A 24348-nucleotide genomic window follows, 5' to 3' on the forward strand; every position below is an offset into this window, starting at 1 on the left:
CGCGCGCATGTGCGCGCTGTGAAGTCGCGCATGTGCGCGTAGGCTTCTGCCCTGCTCGCGCATGTGCGCTCCATTCCTCGCGCATGAGCGCCGACTCATTTCTTTGCACACACAATTTACACCTTTCTCATGTGTTTTGGTCCGAACCGTTCCGTCTATATTTACCGTATTTAATTAATAAATCATTTCCAGATTAATTCCAAATTACGGTAATCATACCCAAATCGTTTCAGATTACGGTAATTAAATTCTCGGGCATTACAAAAATTTTGGGTTATTAAAGATAAACGAATTTCGAGGATGAAATTCAATTTAAGGGTGGAAGATCTGAAACGTCTGCCCTTTTTATTGCTTTAAAAGGACTAGAATTTTTTTTTCTATCTTTAATTTTCGGCCATCTCTCATAAATATTTTTATAAAATATTTTGCATATTAAAATAAAACCTCAATCAACTAGTATTTAAAACTTCAAGTGAAATAGTCATAAAGCAAAATCGTCTACTGTTTTACCAATCTAAAAAGCAATAATTTGAAAAGTAAAGCCCATACTAAACCTCTCAAAAATCTCTCAAAAGCATAAATAACTAATCCTTAAAATCTTTAACAAATCGTAAAGCATAATGCGGAAAATGTAGCGCTGGTCCTCGGGTTATGTGCACCTTCAGTCGAGTAGTATCACCGTGTAAACGCCCTAAAATTCGTGTTTGAAAATTTGAGAAAATTTTAAAATTTTTCTTTTAAAATAAATAACAAGCCTCATTCATAAATAAAGTGATAAATAAAGTTTAATATTCAAAATAGCAGCGGAAGAATTTAATGTTTGCAAAGTATCAATTTAAAATAATTCATCAACAGATAAAAGCTGAGTTCGGAAAATAAGAAATGCTAAAATGAGGTCCTCGGGTTTCACTACTGCCGACCCAAGCTAGCTCACTTGTCCCCGCCCTCGGTCCCGACATCATCAGTACCTACAACAATCAAGTCTAGTGATTTTAAAGACTCAGCATGTAAATTTCGTAAATAACGAGTAATAATAAAATCGTATGCAAAGTAGAAATATCATGTCATGAGGCATAAGTGAAAATAACTGATCATGAGTAATTATAATATGTGCATAACTGAACTGAAAATCGTAAGTGAAAATGTTTGCTCCTTGGAGCCCTGTAATGAAATAGCATGTAATAATTTTCTGGTGAGATTATGGTCTACGCAAATGGCCCCTGAACTGAACTGACCAGTAACTGGCGACCGGATGGTACAAAACTGAACTGACCGATAACTGGCGACCGGGTGGTACCAAACTGAACTGATCGGTAACTGGCGACCGGGTGGTACCAAACTGAACTGATCGATAACTGGCGACCGGGTGAAGTAATAATCCCAAGATAGTAAAGTGACCACAAGCAATATCGCTTAAATCTCAAAATGAATATTTTGCATGTAATATAATTAAACAACATCATTAAATATCCTGAACAATTTCGATCTTCGTGCATTCAAATCATGTACTTGCGATATTTAAAATACCTATATGGCTTGATTGAAGAGTGAAAGAAGATATAAACATGCGTTGTTTTGTTTTGACAGAAAACAAACGAAATAACGACGCGGCGCGGCGGAGACAGATTGCTATTCACTTTCTCACTTTTTCTCTCTTAATTCCTTTAAACCAAGCATGCACCATAATTATTATAATAGCGTAAAAATCGTAAACGTGATGCATGAACATTTAAAATAACATGAATTTGTGCTCAGGATGCTGCCATAACCGAAATCTCACCCCGGGTGCAAAATGATCATTTTGCCCTTGGAAACCCAAAAATTATTGTTTTGCCTCTAGACGTAAAATTCCACGTTTTTGACATTTTCTTAATTACACTGACTCTAACATGTCCCAAATAATTATTTAAGCCTAGAAGAATTTTTCCATATTTTTATTTGGTTTAAATCGATGAATTTTAAATTAATCTTTAAATACAACATATTAATGTGTTTTAAATCTCGAATTAAACCAAACCTTAGCATAAAATTCCCAAATTAAAAACTTAGACTTCTAATAATTATTTGAGCTTAAATATAATTTTTCATAATTTTATTAAGCCTAATTTTAGGTGTTTCAATTAATTCTTTAATTACCGTTTCGTGTGGCGATAAAATCCCGGATAAATCCAAAACTCATCATTTTGATCCAAAACTTACCAAACCCTTAAAAATGTCCCAAAACATATTTAAAAGCATCCCTAGTCATAAATTCGAACCAAATTCAAAACTTAACAGAATTGTTTTAAAACTTAAACCGGGGTCCCGGTTTTAACTCGAATCGAACCAAAACTTCCCCAAATTTTACCCAACTTAAAAAATACAATTATCACACTAAAATCCTCAAAATCAGCCGTAACTTTCTCGGCCAAAAATTTATTGTTGCACTTGAAAGAACACACGACCACCTACCCTCTTCACAATCATAAATCCAACACATGGCTCCACTTACTTAAATTCTTTCGGTCCTCTCACATTACACCACATGCCTAGCCTTAAAATACTCCTAATAATCCCTCAAACTCACGGCCATAAGCAGACATCCGCTAGGAAGTTTCGGTAAGTTCCTAAATTTCTCCTCAATTGTGCCACCTTCCTTGTTTGTCCCTAGCTCACTACCAGTGGTTCCAGCCAATCGGCCTCCCCTCCTGACTCATCTTAGGGACTTAAGGGACCTACTGGGCTCGAGGAAACTGTGCCATGCAAGCCCGAACAAGCGCATTGCTAGCTTGACGCAACAATCGAATCTCGCGTCTCACTACGTCTCCATACGAGCGATCGGTTCCAGGGTGTCTCCAGCAGCGTAGTGTCATCTTACGCCTTGTCTCAGACTCATCATGGAATGATCCAACTCAAGAATTAAATCCCATGCATGCTGGAAGTCGCGCTCCCTCGCTGACACGCCAAAAGCTCCACTCGGCCCTTACTCCTTCACACGATCGGTCTGTCCCAGGAGTGGTACCAGCAGCACTCAGGCTTCCCTCAGCCACTGATCAGACCCCATATGGTCTGGTCTAGGCCTTGGTTCGGCCTCTGCACCGCCCGTCCTACCCCACGCGAGCCACAGCCCCAACGAGCACCACCCCGCTAACTCTCGGTCCTTCCCTCTTCTAGCAACCCTGATCGGTATGGCTCTCCCAAACACAACGTGACACTAATATCAGACTCTTAACAACCCATCCCAGCAGCCCCTTGCACAAATTATCAAAACCGTGAGCCACAACAAAAACAATTGAATGAACACAACAAAAATCGAGATTTTCACACAAAAAGCAACATTTAACAGCATGTATATACAGCATATGTGATGCAGAAACAAAGATACAATGCGTGCCTGAATGATGCAAAATGCGGGAGGGAATCGAGCCGAAAGCCGAAGAAATTCTTTATTGCAAGACAAGCAAGATCCGAGACCTTAGCTGATGGATTAAATAATGAAACGAGAAAGGAAAGGTGGTGGGGAAATGGTTGGAACCGAGAGAATAAAGAGGAATGAAGAGGGTGTCGGTTGGTTTAAAGAATAATAGATATTGGGTCACCACTGGTACAATAATTAAATGGTTAAAATTTTAACTAATGGCCCTTTATTTGTTAATTAAAGTTTAAAAAAAAATATTTAAGCCTAACAAGTTTAAAAGTAGACCCATTAAATTTAAACACAATCCTGAAAAATATTTCGTGTTGGAAAGATTTTGAAAATATTAGCCGAAGCCTCCAAAATATTCCCGATTCGAAAAATTTTGCGTACCGTAAAAATTAAAATCCTACGAGTAAAAATACCCAATAAAATCCCGTTTTTGAAAAATATGCTAAAAAACACCTTATATTAATTAATAAAAATAAATTATGTAATTAAAAATAATTTTCCTGAAAATTCTCCGATCTTCGTTCCTCGTTCGAGCACGAAATGAAACTTACAAATCTTTAATGCATGAACCTTTAAAATTCCCAAAATAATTCTACCGTGCATATATTATGCATAAAATGCATAAAATATTTAAATACAAATTAATGAAATAAACATGCATTTAATGTTTTAAAACCATTAAATAAAATACCAAAGAAATTTATCCACTACTTGTCTTTAAATAATTAATTAAATTCTTAAACTTTCTTTTACATAAAAATTAACTTATTATTTAACTAAAATAAATTCTAAGAATATTTTTCTTAAATTTTATCTCAATACTCCAACTCCAGTCCGGCCTCATTTATTTAACTGAAAAGGTAACAATTAAACTACTGCGTAAAATAAATAAATTTTAAAAAAAGAATTTAAATATTCATGCAATAAAAATCATTTTAATTTAAATACTAGAAATTATGCATGGTTTATACTCCAATTTACGGGTTCTACACACCCATCAAGACCTCCCTCAGAACCACCTGCATCCATCACACCTAGTGAGTCTAAAGACTCAACACACCATAATCTTTATAACAAATAATACATAATAAAAATCACATGCAACAGTAAAAATATTTTTAAGTAAAAATAACATTTCATGACATGCATATAAAACCTTGATCTTTTTCCTTATCATGACATAAAATCCTTTTAACTTGATCATAATCATTTTCCTTTTCCTTTTCCTTTTCCTTTGTTGAATTCAGATCGTTAATTGTGACTTTCTTGATCATGTTCATGAGGGTCGATGGATCCATCTACATATAACCACAGTGCTGGGCGGCGGGGACATCAGCGACACTCTCACCGGTCAACTGAGCCTTGGTCTATCATTATCGAATAGAAATATGATCGTCGGTGCTCCCTCTGGGGCTTTTCCCATAAATGGGCTCCCTCTGGGGCCTTTTCCCCTCACGATATTCCCATTCTTCCGTTACCACAAAACTGTTACCACTTTAACCGTTACCACATATTCGTAATGATGGAAACACGTTCGTCGGACTCCCACTCGGACCATAACCCTCACAACGTCGTCAACATTAACGAATTAGTCACAATCACTTCACATCCTTCAACATTATTCATTCACATCACTTAGAAAAATCATGAGTAACATTTACATTTTTCATTTTTGAAACCAAACATGCAACATGTATTTAAATGTCTTCTTAAAACCGTAAAAATCCCTTAGACATTTAAAATTCATAATTAAATCATGAGAAATTCATAAACATTCAAAAATATTCATTTTAACATAAAAACAGCATTTCGGGCACTGCCATGACCTTTAGTAATTTCCCGGTGTAAAAGACCGTTTTACCCCTGGACTCGACATTTTACGTTTTCAACTTTTTTCTCGATTTCATGACTCTCACATGTCTCAAATAATTATTTAGGATTACATGAATTTTCTCATATTTTTATTTAGCTTAATTCAATGACTTTTAAATTTATCTTTTAAATATAACATTTTAATGCGTTTTAATCCCGAATTAAACCAAACTTTCATATAAAATTCTCAAATTAAAAACTTAGACTTGTAATAATTATTTAAGCTTAAACCTAATTTTTCATAATTTTATAAAGCTTAAAGCTAGGCTTTTCAACTAACTCGTTAATTAGCGTTTCGTGCGGCGATTAAAATCCGAATAAATCTAAAACTCGTTATTTTGATCCCAAATATTAAACATAACCTTTTTATGATTTATTCTACCCTTCCAAGTCATGAGCCACACCCGTGGACCCATGGGTTCAATTTTAGTTCTTTAATTTTCGAAATTGACACCTTACCGAACCACCCGAGCCATCTCCCAATTTACTCGAGCCACGCCCGAGCCACCTTGAGCCAAAACCTAGCCAACCCATCTAGGGACCCCACTGTGCAAGCCCAGCCCAAAATCACGGCCTTGGCCCGCTCAAAAACTTGCTGAAACCCAACCCAAAATCTGTATAGGTGTGTGCGTAAGTCTCCCTCAAGCATTAGGACTCCTAGCTAGCCTAGGACTCTTCCAACCGAGCCACCATCGAACCCACCTGTACCTAACCATCCCTGGACCACGGCCAGCCCCTACCCAGACCAGCCCAAGCAATGAACCGTGCGCGCGAGCCACCTGCAACCAGCAGCAGCCTACGCGTTGCTTCCCTCCTGCCCCATTTCACGTTTCTGATTTTGGCTCGAACCATGTCGTGCCCAGCCACTCCAGCCCATTGCCCGTCCCCTGACCATCATCCTAGGACCACTATGGACAACCTGGCCCAGCCCCAACCCGAGCCAGGGCTCCTAGAACTCTCGGCCAGCCTGAAACCTGCGCGTGAGGACTCCTCACATGCTATGACTCTTCCAGCCCACCTAGCGCGAGCCCTAGCCACCCTAGGACCCCACCTAGCCTTAGACCGAGACCACCCCTAGCCCTGGACGAGTCCTGGTCGAGCCCCTAAGCCCCATGCAACAATTTGAACCCTTGAACCACACTAGACACAAATAAACTCACGGCTCTTGTTATAACTTTTCCCCTTCGGTTCCAGCTTGATACTTCCTTTTTATTAATCATGTTTTTTGGCTATAAACCATTCTATATTAATACCCTATCCATGGCAGCCCCTTAAACAAAATAAAAACATGATTTTGGGACATAAATTCATATCTTAAACACATAAGGATGTATAAAAACGAATTTGTTAAAAAAAGGGATCATGTTTTCATACAAAGTAATTCAAAGCAATAGTATGGTGTGATAGATGAGAAAAGAAAGATTTATGGCGTGCTTTTGCGTTTTAAACGCACGCAAAAACGTTGACGACGAAGAACGGATCGGAACCTAGGCTTGCTCCTCCTTGAACCTTCGAAATTACTCTTCAAAAAGCTGTGAAGTGCCGTGCGTGTGGTGTCAAGGGTGGGGAGAGTTTTTCTGAATTTAAAATTGTGTGTGTGCTGTGTACTATTGGTGGTGGGGAGTGTTTGAATCATTAAAAGATTGAGGCGTGGGGTAATCAGGGGCGGAGGGAGACTAGTGGCCACCTGGGGCTGTAGCCCGGGTGGCCCAAAAAAATTTTTTTTTTTTAGTATGTGAAAATTTTTGTCCAGCCCAGGTAGCCCAGGTGGCCCAATAAAATTTTTTTAGCATGCAATAGTTTTTGTCCAGCCCATTCCAAAGTCCAATTGTGTTTGATATTGTCAAAATTAAAAAAAAAAATTGATTACGTTTACAAAAGTGAGAATCAAACCCTCCCAACTCATCGTGTCGCCTCTCTCCCAGCATCAGCCTGTTTTCTTTTGTTTTTCCTCAACCACGCCTAGTTGAAGGAGTATCGAGTGCAATTAAATCTTTGGTTGGAATTGCTGTTAAAAAAGGTTTGTTTGGGCTTCCGTTGTGCATTTGATTTTTGGTGTTTATTTGTTCTTCTGGCTATAGTTTCATGCTTCTGAATCTTTGTTGCTCTTTCTTTTTTTTCCCACAATATTGGTTTTGATTTATGAGAATGTGGGATATTTATTAGTTGATATGAGATGGATTTATGGTGTTTATTAGTTGATTTTTTCCCACAATATTGGTTGATGGATTAATTAGTTGATATGAGATGGATTAATTAGTATTTAGTACAGTACGATATTCTTGAATGATGGATTAATTAGTTGGTTTAAAGAAACTCATGTCTATGTTCGAGACACATTTATACATGCTTGTGTAGTTGTAGAAGAAAATGTTCTTAAATTGCATTTCAAGTATTCACTCATGCAAAATGATGCACATGTCTTCGCATCAGTTGATATAAATGTAATAAATAATATGATTGAGTTTTGTGGACTGGTGAATTGGGTGCTTGATTATTCTGTGTTAGAGTTATTCTAGAAATATTGAGTGCTTAATTATTGAAAGCATGAGATATATTTTTTGGTCATAAATCCAAAATGTTCTATATTAGAGTTATTCTAGAAATATTGAGTGCTTGATTATTCTGTGAAAGCATGAGATATATTTTTTGAAATAAATATAGAGATATATTAAGATCATATATTATTTGTTTATCGAGTATTGTCATGTTATTAACATTAAATTTATCTATGCACTCTATATTATTTGGTTATAATCTAAATTTAATAATTTTGTTTATATTAGGTTATTTTAATGTCAAATCAAGAGAGAAAGAGGAAAAAAAATATTTTATCATTCTTTCAGCCAACAATTGATAATCCTTCATCATCCGAGAGGATCGAGACTCATGCATCCATTCATATTGAGGAGCCCGAGCCTCCTTCTAAATCTAAAAGCGTTGTGTTTGATGAAACTTCCCTTGAACGGGATCCTGGATTGCGTATTCCGATGTTGCAACATCCTGTTAATCATCGTGATGAAATTAGACGAGCTTATATCAAAATGGGACCTTATCAACCTAAATTGTCGGAATACCCACGGTCTGAATCAGGAAAACAGCATCGTCGATTTCAATATACATGGTTTAAAAAGTTTCCATGGTTAGAGTACTCTCCTTCGAAGGATGCAGTATTTTGTTTTCCGTGCTATCTTTTTGAATTAAGTGAAGCACAACAATCTACATTTACAATTGAAGGGTTTAAAAGTTGGAAACGCGTTAATGATGGAGCAAAGTGTGCTTTTTTGTCTCACATGGGAAGTTCTAACTCGACACACAATAAATCTTCAAAATCTGTTGTTGATTTGATGAATGTCACTAGGCATATAGATGTAGTTATGAATCGAGAAACTTCTGAACATATTCAAAAAAATCGGTTAAGGCTTGCAGCAACAATTGAGTGTGTCCATTGGCTTAGTTTGCAAGGATGTGGATTGAGAGGTCATGATGAATCTTCATATTCCCTAAATCGTGGTAATTTCATTGAGATGTTAAAACTATTGGGGAAATGGAATGCTAGTATTGAAGATGTTATCTTAGACAAGGCTCCGGGAAATGCAAGATATACCTCACCAGAAGTTCAAAAAGAAATATTGCATATTATTGGTAATAGAGTCAGAAATAAAATCCGTGATGAAATTGGAGATTCTAAGTTTTGTATTTTGGTGGATGAAGCGAAAGATGTATCTAACAAAGAACAGATGGCTATAATTTTGAGATTTGTTGATGCCCATGGTTTTCTGCGGGAGCGTTTTTTTCAAATTGTGCATGTTCATGACACCACAGCTGCTACACTCAAGAAAGAAATATGTGATGTCCTCACTAGATATAATCTAGAAATTCATAATATGCGAGGTCAAGGGTATGATGGTGCTAGTAACATGAGTGGTGCTTTTAATGGATTGCAAGCTTTATTTCTTAAAGATTGCCCCTATGCATATTATGTACATTGTTTTGCCCATCGACTCCAACTAGCATTAGTTGCAGCAGCTGAAAAAGAGATCTCTATATGGCTTTTCTTTTCAAATCTGACGACTATTGTCAATCTTGTTACATCTTCTTCCAAGCGCAATGCTGAGTTACAATCTTATCAAGTTAATGAAATTGCACGTTCTGTTGTTGCCGGTGAACGCGAGACTGGGCGAGGAGCTAATCAGATTGGTACTTTGCATCGAGCAGGTACTACTCGTTGGAGCTCCCATTTTGATTCTATTTGCAGCTTGATAGATATGTATGATGCAACTATTAATGTGCTCGAAAACATTATCATGGATGGCACCTCTACTTCAATGCGCGGGGAAGCTGGTGGTTCATTAATAGTGATGAAGTCTTTTGATTTCATTTTTATTTTGCATTTGATGCAAAAAATTATGGGGATCACAAATTTGCTTTGCCGAGCCTTGCAACAAAAATCTCTTGATATCATAAGTGCAATGGATTTGGTCTCTACGACTAAAGAACTTTTCCTGAGATTGAGAAATGATGGTTTTGATATTCTTCTTTCGTATGTAAAATCATTTTGCACAAGATTGGATGTCGATATACCGGAGATGAGTTCTCATTATAAGCATTCTACTCGTTCATGCAAGAAAAAGGATACCATCACAGTTGAACATCACTTTCATTATGATATATTTAATGTTGCAATAGATTTTCAGTTGGAAGAGTTAAACTCTAGATTCAGTGATGAGACAGTTGAACTTCTAATTCTCAGTTCTGCTTTGGATCCAAAAGATAATTTTAAATGGTTCAACATTGACAAGATTTGTACTCTCGCTGAGAAGTATTATCCCGAGGACTTCACTGAACAGGAAAGACATCATTTGAGGTGTCAGCTACAACATTTTGAGCTCGATGTAGTTTGTCATTAAGATTTTCAGAAAATGTCCACTATCTCAGAATTGTGCCGAGGGTTATTTGAAACAAAAAAGTTGCAACATTATGATTTGATTGACAAGTTGATTCGTCTTGTTTTAACTTTGCCTGTTTCCACGGCAACTACGGAGCGTGCATTTTCGGCTATGAAGCATGTTAAAACAGTTCTTCGTAGTAAAATGGGAGATTGTTTTCTGGCAGATTCTATGATTATCTACATTGAGAGAGAGTTTGCTTCAAATATAGACTCAGATTCTATAATTGATGAATATTATACTTCGAAGAATCGTAGATCACAGCTTCAATAGTAAGATTATGTTTATACAGATTATCTTTGTATATTTCAGCTTACAAATATTTAATTTAATCATCTAACATTAAATGAATGATTTTAGAGATATTTATTTTATTTGATCTTCATTAATTTTTCTTGCAGGATGATGGAGATATAATATTACATTATCAATGTTTTGTCGGTTTCTGAATCTTACGAGTTCAATAACCAAAATATTGAAGATCTTGTTAATGAGAAATGTTTGAGACTACGATGAACAGGTATCATAGTTATGATTTTAATTGTTATGGATTATTTTGTTTTTTGTTAAAAAAATTTAGCCCGGGTAGATCTCAATTCCTGGCTCCGCCACTGGGGGTTGTCATGATGTAGGGTGGGATTTTGAGTATTAAATATTTCCTTAAAATCCCAATTAAACTCTAATTGGGTGCTTAGGCCCATTAACCATGTTAATTAGGCCCATCTAGCCCATTAGTGTTTAATTAAAAATATTAAAATAATTTTGCTTAATAAAGTTTGTGAATTTATTAGCCGGGTTGCCAAAAAGTTCGTATTTTTATTGAAAAACCAACACCGATAAAATTTACGTCCCGGCGTTTAAAATCACCTCAAAATCTCATATTTTCAAAAATAATAAAAAACATCATCCATATTTTAAATAATTAAAAACAATTATTTATTAAAAATATTTTCTATTTTTCAGCCATCGGTCTCCGTTCCTTGATCGCAACTCGAATAACCTTTAAAAATAAATTTTAATGCAACATTAAGAAAAATATATTTTAAACATGTCAAAATGCCCAACATAATTAATTCATGCAATTAAAACAATTGATTAATGTGAAGGCCCTAAAACTGCTTGCTTTGAAAATTTGCGGAAAATTAAAAATTTTCTTTTTAAAAGAACTTAAACGGCCTCATTCATAAAATCACCGGTGAATCAAGTTCAATGTTTAAAATAAAAGCAGCGGAATAAAATAATTGTTTTCCCACAATAACAATTTAAAAATGTCCAATGACTGATAAAAATTTGTTTGCGGAATAAAATAAACACTGCTGCACTGAGGTCCTCGGGTGCCACTACTGCCGGCCCAAGCTGACTCACTGGTCCCCGCCCTCGGCCTCATCAGTACCTACAACAATCAAGTCTAGTGAGCCTAAAGACTCAGCATGCATATATCGCAGGTAACGAGTAAAATCTGAAGTAAAATATGCATGGGATAAAATATCATGTCATGAGGCATGCTGAAAATAATCTGTACTCATGCTGAAAATAATCTGTACTCATGCTGTTATAATACGTGCATAACTGAACTGATAATCACAGTAAAAATGTTTGCTCCTTGGAGCCCTGTACTGAAATAACTGGTAAAATTTTCTGTTGAGATTATGTTTTACGCCTGTGGCCACTGCACTAAACTGAACTGATCGGTAACTGGCTACCGGGGAGGCTGAAACTGAACTGAGTTGTTCGGTCACTGGCGATCGGGTGGTACCATACTGAACTGATCGGTCACTGGCGACCGTATAAAATAACACTCACACATAGTGAATGAACCACAAGCCATATCGCATAAATCTAAAAAATAATCATTTTCTGTTTTTCATGCACGTAATAAAATTTAACTGGCATAATGAAAAATCCTGTAATTTTTTCGACTGGATTGGATTGGATCGTCCCCCAGGCTCGCTGCAACCTAACTGTGCCATGAAAAATATGCAATAGCTTAAACTTGACCAACTATGCAATTTAGTTCAAAAGATGCGACTATGACGCCTAATGACTTCGTATTTAATCATGACCCGAACCAACACTGAACCGACGTATAGTCATGATTAAAATACGCTGAAAATAATGAAATAATGCTCCTAAAATTATGAGGGCCGAAATCTAGGTGGAATGGAGGCCAAAACAAGAAACGCTCTTTCGAGAGTCAATTTGGCACATCGCACCGTAAATTATCGTACGACCTCAAAAATGATCCGAATGACGAACGGCCAAAAACATGACCTTTATAACTTGATTAGACACTGTCCAGTCCAAGGCCATGGGCTAAAAGCCGACCGAGAACTCGAACGAGCCTCTGAACCGTCACAGCAACTTGCTGTCAAAAAAATACAGCAGCTGCTCACTTGTTTTCCTTGTGTCGTTTTCGAGTCCGCCGGCCATTGGGGCTTACACCACCGACCAGAGACCCTTACCAACATCCCAAGGAAGGATTTGAACCATGGCTAAGGGCACAAGACCAGCCACAATTCGCACCAATCCAGCAAACATCAGAAAAGATTCACCCGAGAGCACAAATTCTGCGCGTCGAGCATTGTTCTTGTTTTGCTGTCACGGATCGTTCCATTGGCCATTTGATTGACCATGGCACAATCTAGACATCTAGGGGTATGGTATGAACCGTGGCTAAGGGCCATAGGCCAACCAAGATCCATACCAAACCACCAAACTCGAAATACATATGCTGTCCAAAAACTGAAGGGCCGAGAGGGGAGGGGCTGTTGTGATGTTTTAATTAAAAACCGAGGAGCCATGGACCAAGCCACCAAAAGGGTGACTTAGTCACGTCTTAGACTTGCTATGGGAGTTATCTAACCATGGCTATAGGCCCCTAGGGCAGCCAAGATCAGATCCTTCCTCCATGACAACAAACTGAAATTTTCGAACAAGATTCTGCACTATTGGGAAGGTTGCTGTCATTTCGATTTCCAGCAAGTGTGGGGGCTGAATGAATGGACCAACATGGTCCTAATGCATCCTATTACATGTCTAGGAACAGTCTTGGGAGCCTGGAGTCGAACCATAACCTGAAATCCACAACACGAAGCAAACCGTTAAGCTGCCCAAGAAAACCGGAAAAATCTGCATGTTGGTTTTCTGAAAAATTCTTGAAACATTTCGGTTTTATCATGATGAAATCTGATCATGCACTTAAAAATACTGATAATATGACTTGATTGAGGTTTAGAAAAAGTATATACATGCCTTGGTTTGTTTTGACAGAAAACAAACGAAATAACGACGCGGCGCGGCGGAGACGGAGTGCTCTTCATTTTCTTACTTTTTCTCTCTTAATTCCTTTAAACCAAGAATGCACTATAAATATTATAATAGCGTAAAAATCGTAAACGTGATGCATGAACATTAAAATATCATAATTTGTGCTCAGGGCGCTGCTAAGACCAAAATCTCACACCGGGTGCAAAATGACCATTTTGCCCCTAGAAACCCAAAAATTATCGTTTCAACCCTGGACCTCTAAAATTGACCCGAAGCTTACCAAACTCCTTAAAATGTCCCAAAACATTTTTAAAAGTATTCCTAGACGTAAACTCGAGCCCAACTCAAAATTAATTGATTCGTTTTAAAACTTGGATCGGTCCCGATTTTAACCCGAACGGACTCGAAACACAACTAGATTTTTCCCAACTCTTTGTCACATCTTAACACCACTCACAACTCCTCAACAACGCATTAGACCCCTTAACATGTAACTGAAAAATTCCAGAAGCTCCCTAACAATTCTCGGTCCTTCCTTGTTATTCATCTCACGCCTTCAACTTCCCATAATTCACTCCATCAGCCTATCCTCGACGTACCAGCCCTGAACCAGCCCTTCGTGGGCCTAGACCAGACCCTAGATAACCCACCTTAACCACACCATCGGTCCCATGCAGTCAATGCGAGCCCCCAACGCGAGAGAAAGCTAACGCGTACACTACCCGAGCCCCATCCTCAAAGCGTGCCGTCAGCTCCTTGATGGTCCCAGCGGAGGTTGGCCCTTCCAGGACCGTGACCCATCGGGGTCTGGTTCCAGCCTTGGTCCCGCCCTCACTCCGCTCGTTCAACCCCAAGCCCGTGCCCAGCCCCAAACGACCAACACAAAGACACCCATCTCGATCCCACAGCCTACAGCCCCAGCCCCATTTCCTAGTCCTCAAACCACATCTTGACATCACGCTCGGTGCCTTACCATTCCAGAACAGCAGCCCTCGCAACACTTACAAGAAAACGTGAACAACATGCAAGGAACAGAATTTTTCATGTCAATTTTCTGAAAATACAAGCATGATGTAGATCGAAGAATTTTCATACAAATAAATCAAAATCAGCATATTTAAGACGTGTATGATGCGAGAATAAAAATACAAGCATGCCTTGAAGAGTAAAACGTGAGACGATCGGAGAATGGAGCAACAAGGAAGCACCGAAGAATTTTCTTTGCAAAGGAGTGAAGAGGCCGAAGCTTCCCACCATGGCTACTGGAAAAAACGAGAAATATTGTGTGAATGAGGGGGAGTGTCGGCTGGTTCAATTAATTGTGTAGGGTAGGTTTCGTTTAAATAATGTTTAGGTGCTTAATTAAATAGTAAACAAATACCTAATGGGCCCTAAATTAATTAATTAAAAGTTTAAAAGAGTTTTAAGCCCCATAAGCTCAAAAGTAAGTCCATTGAATCCAAACGCACTCCCGAAAAATATTTCGTGCTGAAAAGGTTTTGAAAATATTAGCCGAACCATCAAAAAGTCACCGGATTGGATAAAATTATCGTACTGCTAAAAATTAAAATGATACGGGTAAAAATACCCAAAAATTCCCATTTTTTGAAAATTACACTTAAAAACGCTTGAACTTAATTTATAAAAATAAATCGTGTAATAAAAAATAATTTCCTAAAAATTCTCCGGTCTCCGATCTTCGTTCGAGCGAGAAATGCAACTAAAAAAATCTATAATGCATGAACCTTTAAAGTTTCATGAAATAAATTCTACAATGCATGAATTATGCATAAAATAATTAAACATAAATTAATGAAATAAACATGCATTTAATGCTTTAAAATAATTAAATAAAATACCAAAGATATTTAATAATTTGCATATATGTGGCTCACGTGGACTTTCAAATTTTCGGGACGTTACAGACCTTGGAGCAGAATTTCGGCTTGGATGCTTGCTGGATTTTCGAGAACTTTAGCTAGGAGAAATTCGAAAATATAGTGTAGGGGATTCTTGGCTTTGATGTGGTATTTATAGGGGAGAAGGGTGGAGCTCAATATAGTAGTCCAATCATGCCTAAAATTGGTTCAAATCTCTCAATTTTGACTCTCATATTCTTGCCATTATTTCGAAATTTAGCTACCTAAGTTGGGAGATTTATCCCCTAATCCTAGGATCTTGGATATTTCGAAAATCATGCTGCTAGGTGGGAAAGGTTTGAGAAATCTTTGATGATTTGCTTCCAAGTGGTTAGGTATCCATCCATTATAATAACAAGTCCTATATCCTAGTGCAAATTTTCGAAATCTTGAGTTATATCCTATCAAATCATGCATTATTTAATTTCCTCAAGTCTATGCCTTGCACAATCTCTCATGATTATTTCTCCTAAATTTCAAAATTTACATGCACAAGTGTAGATATTATTGACTTGAATATTTCTAACAAATAATTCCCAAAGTGCATATCTTATTTTAATATACAAAAATCAAATCCTACAATTTCCTTACAAATATTAATTGCATGGCTAAAAAAGTTTCGGATCTCACATCCCTCCCTCCTTATGGGAAGTTTCGTCCTCGAAACTTGAGTTGGCTTGGTCTCCAAATAGGTAGGGATAATCCTTTCGCATCTTCTCTTCAACTTCCCAAGTTGCTTCTCTCTCTGTGTGGTTAGACCACTGCACTTTGACGTAGGGAATAATTCGTCGTCTAAGCACTTGTTCCTTGGTGTCCACGATTCTGATAGGGACTTCTTCGTACTTCAGTTCTTCTCCCAAGTTCCCTTCTATCAAGAGTGGTTCTACTTCTAATACGTGACCCGGGTCTGGAATGTACCTCCTTAGTTGAGAAACATGGAACACGTTGTGGATCCTTGACATGTTTGGTGGCAGTGCCAGCCTGCATGCTAGCGTGCCCACTTTTTCCAAGATTTCAAAGGGTCCAACATATCGAGGGTTCAATTTCCCGGCCTTGCTGTGTAGTAGCCCGAATGCCGAATTGGGTAATTAACGGACTAATGGTGATTAATCATGATCGGAAGGTCTGAAGATGGTTCGGAAGCACCGAAGAGTTCGGACGATCCGAAGTGGGTTCGGTGGATCCGAACATGAGGTGTCAAGAGTGGATCGACACGTCAGTTTTCATGCAAGTTCGGACGGTCCGAAGTGTATGATCGGAGGATCCGATCATGAGCTGTCAAGAGCCGATGGACACGTAGGAGTTCGGACGTTCCGAAGAAGGGTTCGGACGATCCGAACATGGCCTATAAATAGTGCTCGGATTTCTCATTTGTGACTCGCCAATTCAGAGAGTTCCTTAGCATTTCAGTCGTTTCTGATAGGTTCTAGTCTTTTTCCGAGGTTCGGGCACTAGCGGGGAGCTGCTGGTCTTGTGGCGGAGCTGTGCTCTAGTTGGGAGCTAGCGACATCAGCGGGCTAGCGACGGACGAAGGTTTGGAATTATATCAGTATTTATCTCAGGATTATCTAGTTAAGTCTGGTAGATAAGTTTTAGTGATGGTTTTCACTTGATGAATAGGCTTGGATTAGACCTGTTGTCTGGTTGTTCCAGTGGATTAGGATTGCAGTGATAGAGGTACGAAAGTACTATCCGAGATATCCTGGTTGAGTATACATTCATATATGTGTTGCATGATTATTTGCTGCATTATTATATGTCATATGACGCATGCTATTATGTCACGCTTTATGATGCATGTTGCATTGCACGTTGAGCCGTATCTCCTTCGAGATAGCCTTTACTGTTGAGCTGTATCTCTTTCGAGATAAGCTATATCTTGGGGCCGCTCAGCCCTGTCTTGTGGACGCATGGACACCGAGAGTACACAGTGGCCGACGGGTCGGGAGGGCTTCGGTGGTCCGGGACATTTTAGGTCCACGTCTGTCTTGTAGTGGATGCAGTGACCCAGAGGTTGGACCGCGCGGCACTATCCACTTGGCGCCTCTAGACTGAGCATTTTGAGATCCTTTGTGACTCCTGTTTCTTGACTACCCCGGTATCATACTCATAGCATGTGCATTTCATATAGGTTTGTATACTCATACTTTTGTGCTGGGCGTTCTTATCGCTCACGTCCTCGGTTTTTGTTTATCTTGGACACCCCATTCCCACGGGGCAGGCTTCAGGTTGGACAGCTCGAGAGGAGCAGGAGGAGGACAGTGAGTAGCTGGTTGGTTTAGTTTTCAGTATTTTAGATTCGATATGGTTGTACCGAATACTTTTATTCTGAGTCATTCTGGTTTTCAGTTGGGTTGTATATTTATAGTTTGTTGACTTTTCCGCTGTTATCTCTGATTATTATTAATTAAGTTAATTGCATGCTTAGCTCTTGATTAGTAGGTGATTCTGGAACGGGTCACTACATGCTGAATCGGAGAACTCCTCTAACAGGTGAGACTTTCACATAAGCCTTCTCGCCCACATTGAACTCTATAGGCCTTCTCTTAAGATCTGCTCAGCTTTTCTGTCGATCCTGAGCTGCTCTGAGTTTCTCTCGGACAATTTTAACCTTGTCTACTGTCATCTGTACTATCTCGGGTCCCACTATATCTTTCTCTCCCACTTCATCCCAATAAAGTGGTGATCGACATTTTCTTCCATAAAGGGATTCAAATGGGGTCATTCCAATATTTTCGTGATAACTGTTATTGTAGGAGAATTCTATCAGGGGTATATGTCCACTTCAATTACTACTGAAGTCTATGGCACACGCCCTTATCAAACCCTCTAGTGTTTGAATCATTCTCTCTGTTTGCGTACTAAGAGTAACTTTTGTTCTAATGGTTTTTGAAAACTCTACCACAGACGTGACACAAATCTTGGATCTCTATCCGACATTATGATTGTAGGCACTTTATGTTGCCGTATAACGTTATCCATATATAGAGTAGCCAACTTGTCAATATAATAATTCCTTACGAGTAAAAATTACGCATATTTTATGAGTCTATCTACGATTATATGTACCATGTCGTGACTCTGTATTGACTTTGACAATTCTACAACGAAATCCATGGAAATTTGTTCTCATTTCCATTATAGGATTTTAACAGTTGCATTAGTCCTTCAAGTCGTTGATACTCGACTTTCACTTGTTGGCATACTTGTCACTTTGATATAAACTCGGTGACATCTCTTTTCATTCTGCTTCGCCAGAAACTTTTTTTCAAATCCCTATACATCTTTGTACTGATGGTATAGATCTGGAATGTTGATTTATGCGCCTCTTACATCACTTATTATCGAAGATTGTCGATGTCTGGCACAAACAATCGTCCTCTCATCCCTAGGATTCCGTCTGGATCCACTTGAAAATCTGACGACTTTATTTTCTTGGCTTGTTCTTTGAAATTCTCTAGTGTCATGTCTCGACTCTGATGTACCTTGACTGCTTCCCGAAAGCTTGGTTGCACGGAGAGTGATGCTAGGGATATCTTATCCATGGTTTCCGACTCAAAGCATCGACAACCTTATTTGCCTTGTTAGGATGGTAACTTATTGTCAAGTCATAATCCTTGAGTAACTCTATCCACATTCTTTGCCTCATTTTTAATTCTTTTTGAATAAACAAATACTTGAGACTTTGGTGATCTGTGAAGATTTCACATTTCGCATCGTAGAGATAGTGTTTCCAAATTTTTCAAAGCAAAGATCACTGCTGCCAACTCGAGATTGTGTGTATGGTAGTTTTGCTCATGCAGCTTTACTTGACTAGCCTATCTCCCATGAGTACGCTTCTGAGATCTTCCTTTGATGCTTCTTTGTAGATGGTAAAATCATTTTCCTCAGTAGATAATACCAACATTGGTGTAGATGCTAGCTTCTTCTTAATGTTTGAAGACTCTTTTCACATCTTTCTCTTCAGTTGAATTCATAGTTCTTTTTTGTGAGTCTCGTCAGTGATACAACTACCGAAGAGAAGCCCTCGACGAATTTCTGCTAATAGCCAAAGAAGCTTTTAATTTGGGTTGCGTTCTTTTGTCTCGGCTAATCTAGATTTGCCTCTAATTTCTTTGTCCACCGATATTCTGGATTTCGATATCGTATGACCTAATTCTGAATGCTGACATTGAGGTGTCTTCTGCTCTGACCTATAGCTGATGATAGCATGTCCTCAGATCAAGTTTGGAGAAGATTGTAGCTCCTTTACGTTGATCGAAAAGATCGTATATTATTGGAAGAAGATACTTATTCCTGATTGTGATTTTATAGAATTTTCTATAATCTATACACAATCTCATACTTTCATCTTTCTTCCTTACAAATAAGATTGTAGCTCCCCAAAAGGATGTACTTGTCCGTATCTGCTTTTCGTCTAACAACCCTTAGAGTTGTTCTTTTAGCTCCTTGAGTTCACCTGGAGCCACTCAGTGTAGTGCATTGGAGTGGTGCATCATCAAGTACCAAATTTATCTCGAAATCTACTTCACAGTTCGGGACTATTCCAATAAGCTTTTCTGAAAAAACGTCTGAAAATTTTCGTATTACTTGAATATCTTCCAACTTCAGCTTATCTCCTTCTTGCACTTTGTTCACCATTGCTAGGTAAACTTCTTCGCCCGATATTATTGCTTTCCAAGTCTGGGAAACATAAAAATGTAGTTTTATTCCTTGGCATTGCCATGGTACCCGCTTTTCTTGGTTCTGAATTCAGAGTTTGACATTCTTACTCTGGCAATATACTATTGCATGGTTCTTAAATAACCAATTCATCCCTAGGATGGCGTCGAAATCTACCGAAGTGAGTTGAATAAAGTCGGCACTAAACATATACGAATTGATACTAATTTATTTTATCTTGAAATTATCTTGATTACTATCTCAAAAATTAAAACTCATATAGAATAATGAACCTTATCTCAATATCGATCTATATGTTATTGACTTAAATCCCGAAAATTATAACCTAATCGTTACCTCAAATTATCATTCTTTTACTAACTCTTACTTTCATCAAGACCATGAGCCTATCACGCTCTAACACAAATGATTTCATTGAATATCATTTTCTTTGAATCATTCTTAGTACCAAAAAAAATCAAAACTTATTGCACTATACTTCTTTGATATCCATCAATATTTCATAACTTATTTTATTTATGTTTTTCATAGCCTACTTGTTATCCCAAAATAATATAAATTTCTTAACCTGAAAATATTGTCTCACAAGATATTCCAAGGTCCTACATATTTAGCGCTTAACATTCTTAATAACTCAAACTTTATGCCTGCATAGTTAACTATTGACACAACATCAACTTCTATAGTGGAATACCCAAAACTTATAATATAGTTCTTATATCAACTTTTCTCATATTAGTTTTCATAAATAACTTATCATCCTCGAGTCAAATTTTCATCTTAAGTCAGAAACTTAACTTAACTTATCTCTGATAGGTATATTCCCAAAAAAAATACTAATTGTCCTCATAATACAATTCCATAAAATTTTGACAAATAGTTCCAAAAACGCGTTGAACGAGATTTTTCCAGAAATTTTCCAAAAGTAGAAAGTTTGGACATTGACCCATGGATAGAAAGAATACGTCGAGAGGATTCTAGAACAGTCGACGGAATTAAATTCTGAGTTTCTTATGAAAAGTTATGAGTTCTATGAAACTTTCCTATAATAGCAAAAACGCGAGTCAGAGGTCTAAACGAAGGATTTTCACGTTTTCGAACTACGCCTCACAATGAAGTTGTGAATATTACTTGTTAGCGGTTCCAAAGAGAATTGCATTGTCTCTTTTCCAAAATCTGACCGATTTTTCTTTTCCCAACTGGATTATGAACCTGGCGGCTCTGATACCACTTAAATGTCACGCTCCGAAACTCGGGAAGGACACCGGCGTTGTTTGACAATCACATAAACGCAACAACAAGCCTCTTGTAGCACAGTATATACCGAACCAGTTTAATATCATAATCTCAAATTAAATAACCATTGTCCTTACAATTGCCAAAATAAATAAGACGACAGAGTTTTAATGCGGAAACGTAATTCTGAAATAAAATAACTTAAACATAATCAACTTTCTCGAACTTTCACCATTCCCAAAACTGCTCGGATTCTTCCTCCTCAATCTGTTCTAACAAATAATTCCCAAAGTGCATATCTTATTTTAATATACAAAAATCAAATCCTACAATTTCCTTACAAATATTAATTGCATGGCTAAAAAAGTTTCGGTTCTCACATCCACTCTCAAATCCAAATCACGTTCTAATAACTTCAATACTCTATTCTTCAATTCTAAAGCCATCAATCTTTTTTCCTGAAGTAACAATCAATATCTCATCAAATAATCGGACAACATAAATCTTCAATGGCTTATAAAAAAACATGGTCTGAATCTCTTTCGGTTGATGCAAGATCATTTTCCACGAACTTAGGAATCTCTTTATTCGTGTTTAATAGTAATTCTTGAACTTCCTTATCAAACCCATTAAAGTAAACATTGATCAACATCGAACTCAAGGCAGATTCTTGAGGCAGACCCCTGCCTAAACAAACCCCACCCAATTCAATGTTGACTATCTTACATTCAAACAACCTTTTTATCAAATCTAGAAATGCCTTATCTTCAATTTTCTCACCCAGTATCAAAAACAACTTATCAATATGGTCAGAACTAAATAATTCACGATCAAATTTAACAATAAATCACCAACTTGGGTTCACCACTGAATTCTTTAAATACCAAATCGATGTGTGGCGGCCATGTTTGCTCGCTTGTCATAGCAAAAGGTAGCAAACCTAAAAAATTATGCATAAACCATAAAACTTGTTTGAACTCTCTCCAAAGTAACTCTTTTATTACACATATATCTAAATAGAACATATTTTTAAATGTCAGTTTTCTAAATATATATATATATAAATTCAAAACAACACTCTATTTTCCCACTTTTTTCTATTATATTTTTATGGAAAAGAATTTCGACAATGAAAATATAAGCTATAAACTTTACACACATTATTGTAGTTCTTCGCAGTGAAATTTGATGGATCTGACTGCTCTAATGGCAGAGTATTTTTGGGAACTTAAAAGCATGAAATATCACTATATCGGTAACTATATCTTTTTTATTATTTATAATATTATATTATTATTTTATATAATATAACAATTTTCAGTCACACCATAAATTCAACATGTGTTTTTCGATTCGATCACCGGTCCGGTTATGAAGGTGATCCGGTTATGAAAACATTGAAGTATACTTTTGTTTCCAACATGAGTCACAGAAAAATTATGTTTCAACGTTAACGGTTGTTCCGATTAAAAAATCACGCAGTTTCCACACAGTTACGAAAATTGTGCTTCCCAGATGACTACAGGATATTGTTGCACATCCCCTCCTCAGGTTCTCATTCAATAAATCTTCGTTATATAAGTATTCTATTCAATGTTTCCTTTCCTGTCGCCATTTATACACGGGTCTTGAAGTGGGACTAACCATTTCATCTTCACGCAGTTTGCGTTTCTTACCCCTTTTCTGCACCAATGATGCATTAAAATGATTACCCTACAGCGAAACAAGGGAAAAATGAAGCGTATAACGTACTCTCTGAAATATTGATACCTGTAACTCTTTCTGCATAGACATATCCGTGTATATTTTCTCTAGGTCTTTTAACCGTTTTTTTCTAGCCTCTAGCTCTAGATATGAAGAATCTGTCTTCCTGCATGTTGACCGTGTTTCTATACACGATTAAACTAAACTCCTCAACCACAAATTCTAGTCTAACTTCCTCGATGTAGAAGAGAAACAAAAGTAATATGAAGGCCTAAAGCCAAGGAGAGTCTGAAAAGAAATTTGGAAATCAACCAAAGCAAAACTCATCAAAAGGAAAAGGATTTGTGCACGGCGGACAGATAACCAACCATTTGATTCGATAAAGTTATGTTCTACAAGAAACAGAAAAGTCATTTGGAATAAAACTAAATACCCAAAATCAAAGTAGAAAGATACAGCATAGAAAAAGGATTAAATTTTAGGAAAATGCAGCAACGATTGCCAACAAGCAAGACCCTTTAGGGAATATGATAGATAGTAGTTCATGATACAAGAAACGTCAATTGGGCTTAAATGCTCTAGCACTTGTGCATCAATTCGATTTCTTGAACCACAGTTCGTCAAGTGGAAAGGATAAATGATGGAGAAAAGTATCACCCCATAATTCCCATAAAATTTATACAAAGATACAACACTCACAATGACGGGATAGTATTGATCTTTGGGAAGAAATAGAAGCCCAATAGAATGTCCAGACAAGACAAAAAGGACACACGACCATAAATATTTATCATGCACGCATAAATGGAATTATAATTAACTCACATAGCATGCGATTGATATTCCCAATTGGTATATATTTGTGACCAACAAATCCAAAAAAGTTTTTGAAGAAAAAACTCGAACAACAGCAGGGAATACCAAAGAAGTAAAAATTGAAAACTAAATTCAATAAGAAAAATAAGATATTATGACAAGGCGCCAAATATCACCATATTCAATCAACAAGTGTGGTATTGATAACTTAAAGGGGTTAAAGTATGGCTGGTGAAGAGACAAATGGAAGAGCTGTGAGGACAGGCAGACTAAAGCAAATTATTTCTAATTTTCAAGGAAAATTTGTAGTCCACTTCGTTTTTGCAATATAGCTTATGGATTGACGGTAATGATATCATTCGGTACTCGGTAGGGATCTTAATTGTGGGGAGGCAAGTAGAAACAGGTTATCAACCTGGCAATCCAATTTCGTAGGAGGCAATTGACTAAAAAAATAGCTTTTAGTACCTCAAAATAACTTTAGGCAAGTCTTTAA

The 24348-nt window shown here is 37.4% G+C and overlaps 1 protein-coding gene and 1 long non-coding RNA gene across 3 annotated transcripts; one reads left to right on the plus strand and one right to left on the minus strand.

Annotated features, from left to right (window-relative positions):
* Nucleotides 1-699: 699 nt before the first annotated feature.
* LOC140803131 (uncharacterized) lies at nt 700-15412 on the minus strand. The gene is made up of 3 exons (XR_012111785.1): nt 14644-15412; nt 13480-13564; nt 700-968 (listed from the first exon to the last, which is right to left on the minus strand). It is a non-coding gene; the product is annotated as an uncharacterized lncRNA (long non-coding RNA).
* Nucleotides 8031-10841, plus strand: LOC140803802 (uncharacterized). Of its 2 annotated transcripts, none has more exons than XM_073159674.1 (2): nt 8031-9496; nt 10629-10841. In XM_073159674.1, exons 1-2 carry the CDS (start codon nt 8074-8076, stop codon nt 10631-10633), a joined length of 1428 nt encoding a protein of 475 aa, XP_073015775.1. In that variant the 5' UTR covers nt 8031-8073; the 3' UTR covers nt 10634-10841. The 2 variants fall into 2 exon arrangements, 1 of the variants encoding a protein (XP_073015775.1); XR_012111934.1 differs by lacking the exon at nt 8031-9496 and adding an exon at nt 10317-10499.
* Nucleotides 15413-24348: the final 8936 nt, after the last annotated feature.

This window comes from Primulina eburnea, chromosome 10 (assembly GCF_022965805.1).
Source record: "Primulina eburnea isolate SZY01 chromosome 10, ASM2296580v1, whole genome shotgun sequence".
Classification (NCBI taxonomy): domain Eukaryota; kingdom Viridiplantae; phylum Streptophyta; class Magnoliopsida; order Lamiales; family Gesneriaceae; genus Primulina; species Primulina eburnea.

Coding starts and splice junctions, on each gene's coding strand:
- LOC140803802 (XM_073159674.1), top strand. CDS start 8,074: ATGTCAAATCAAGAGAGAAAGAGGAAAAAAAATATTTTATCATTCTTT.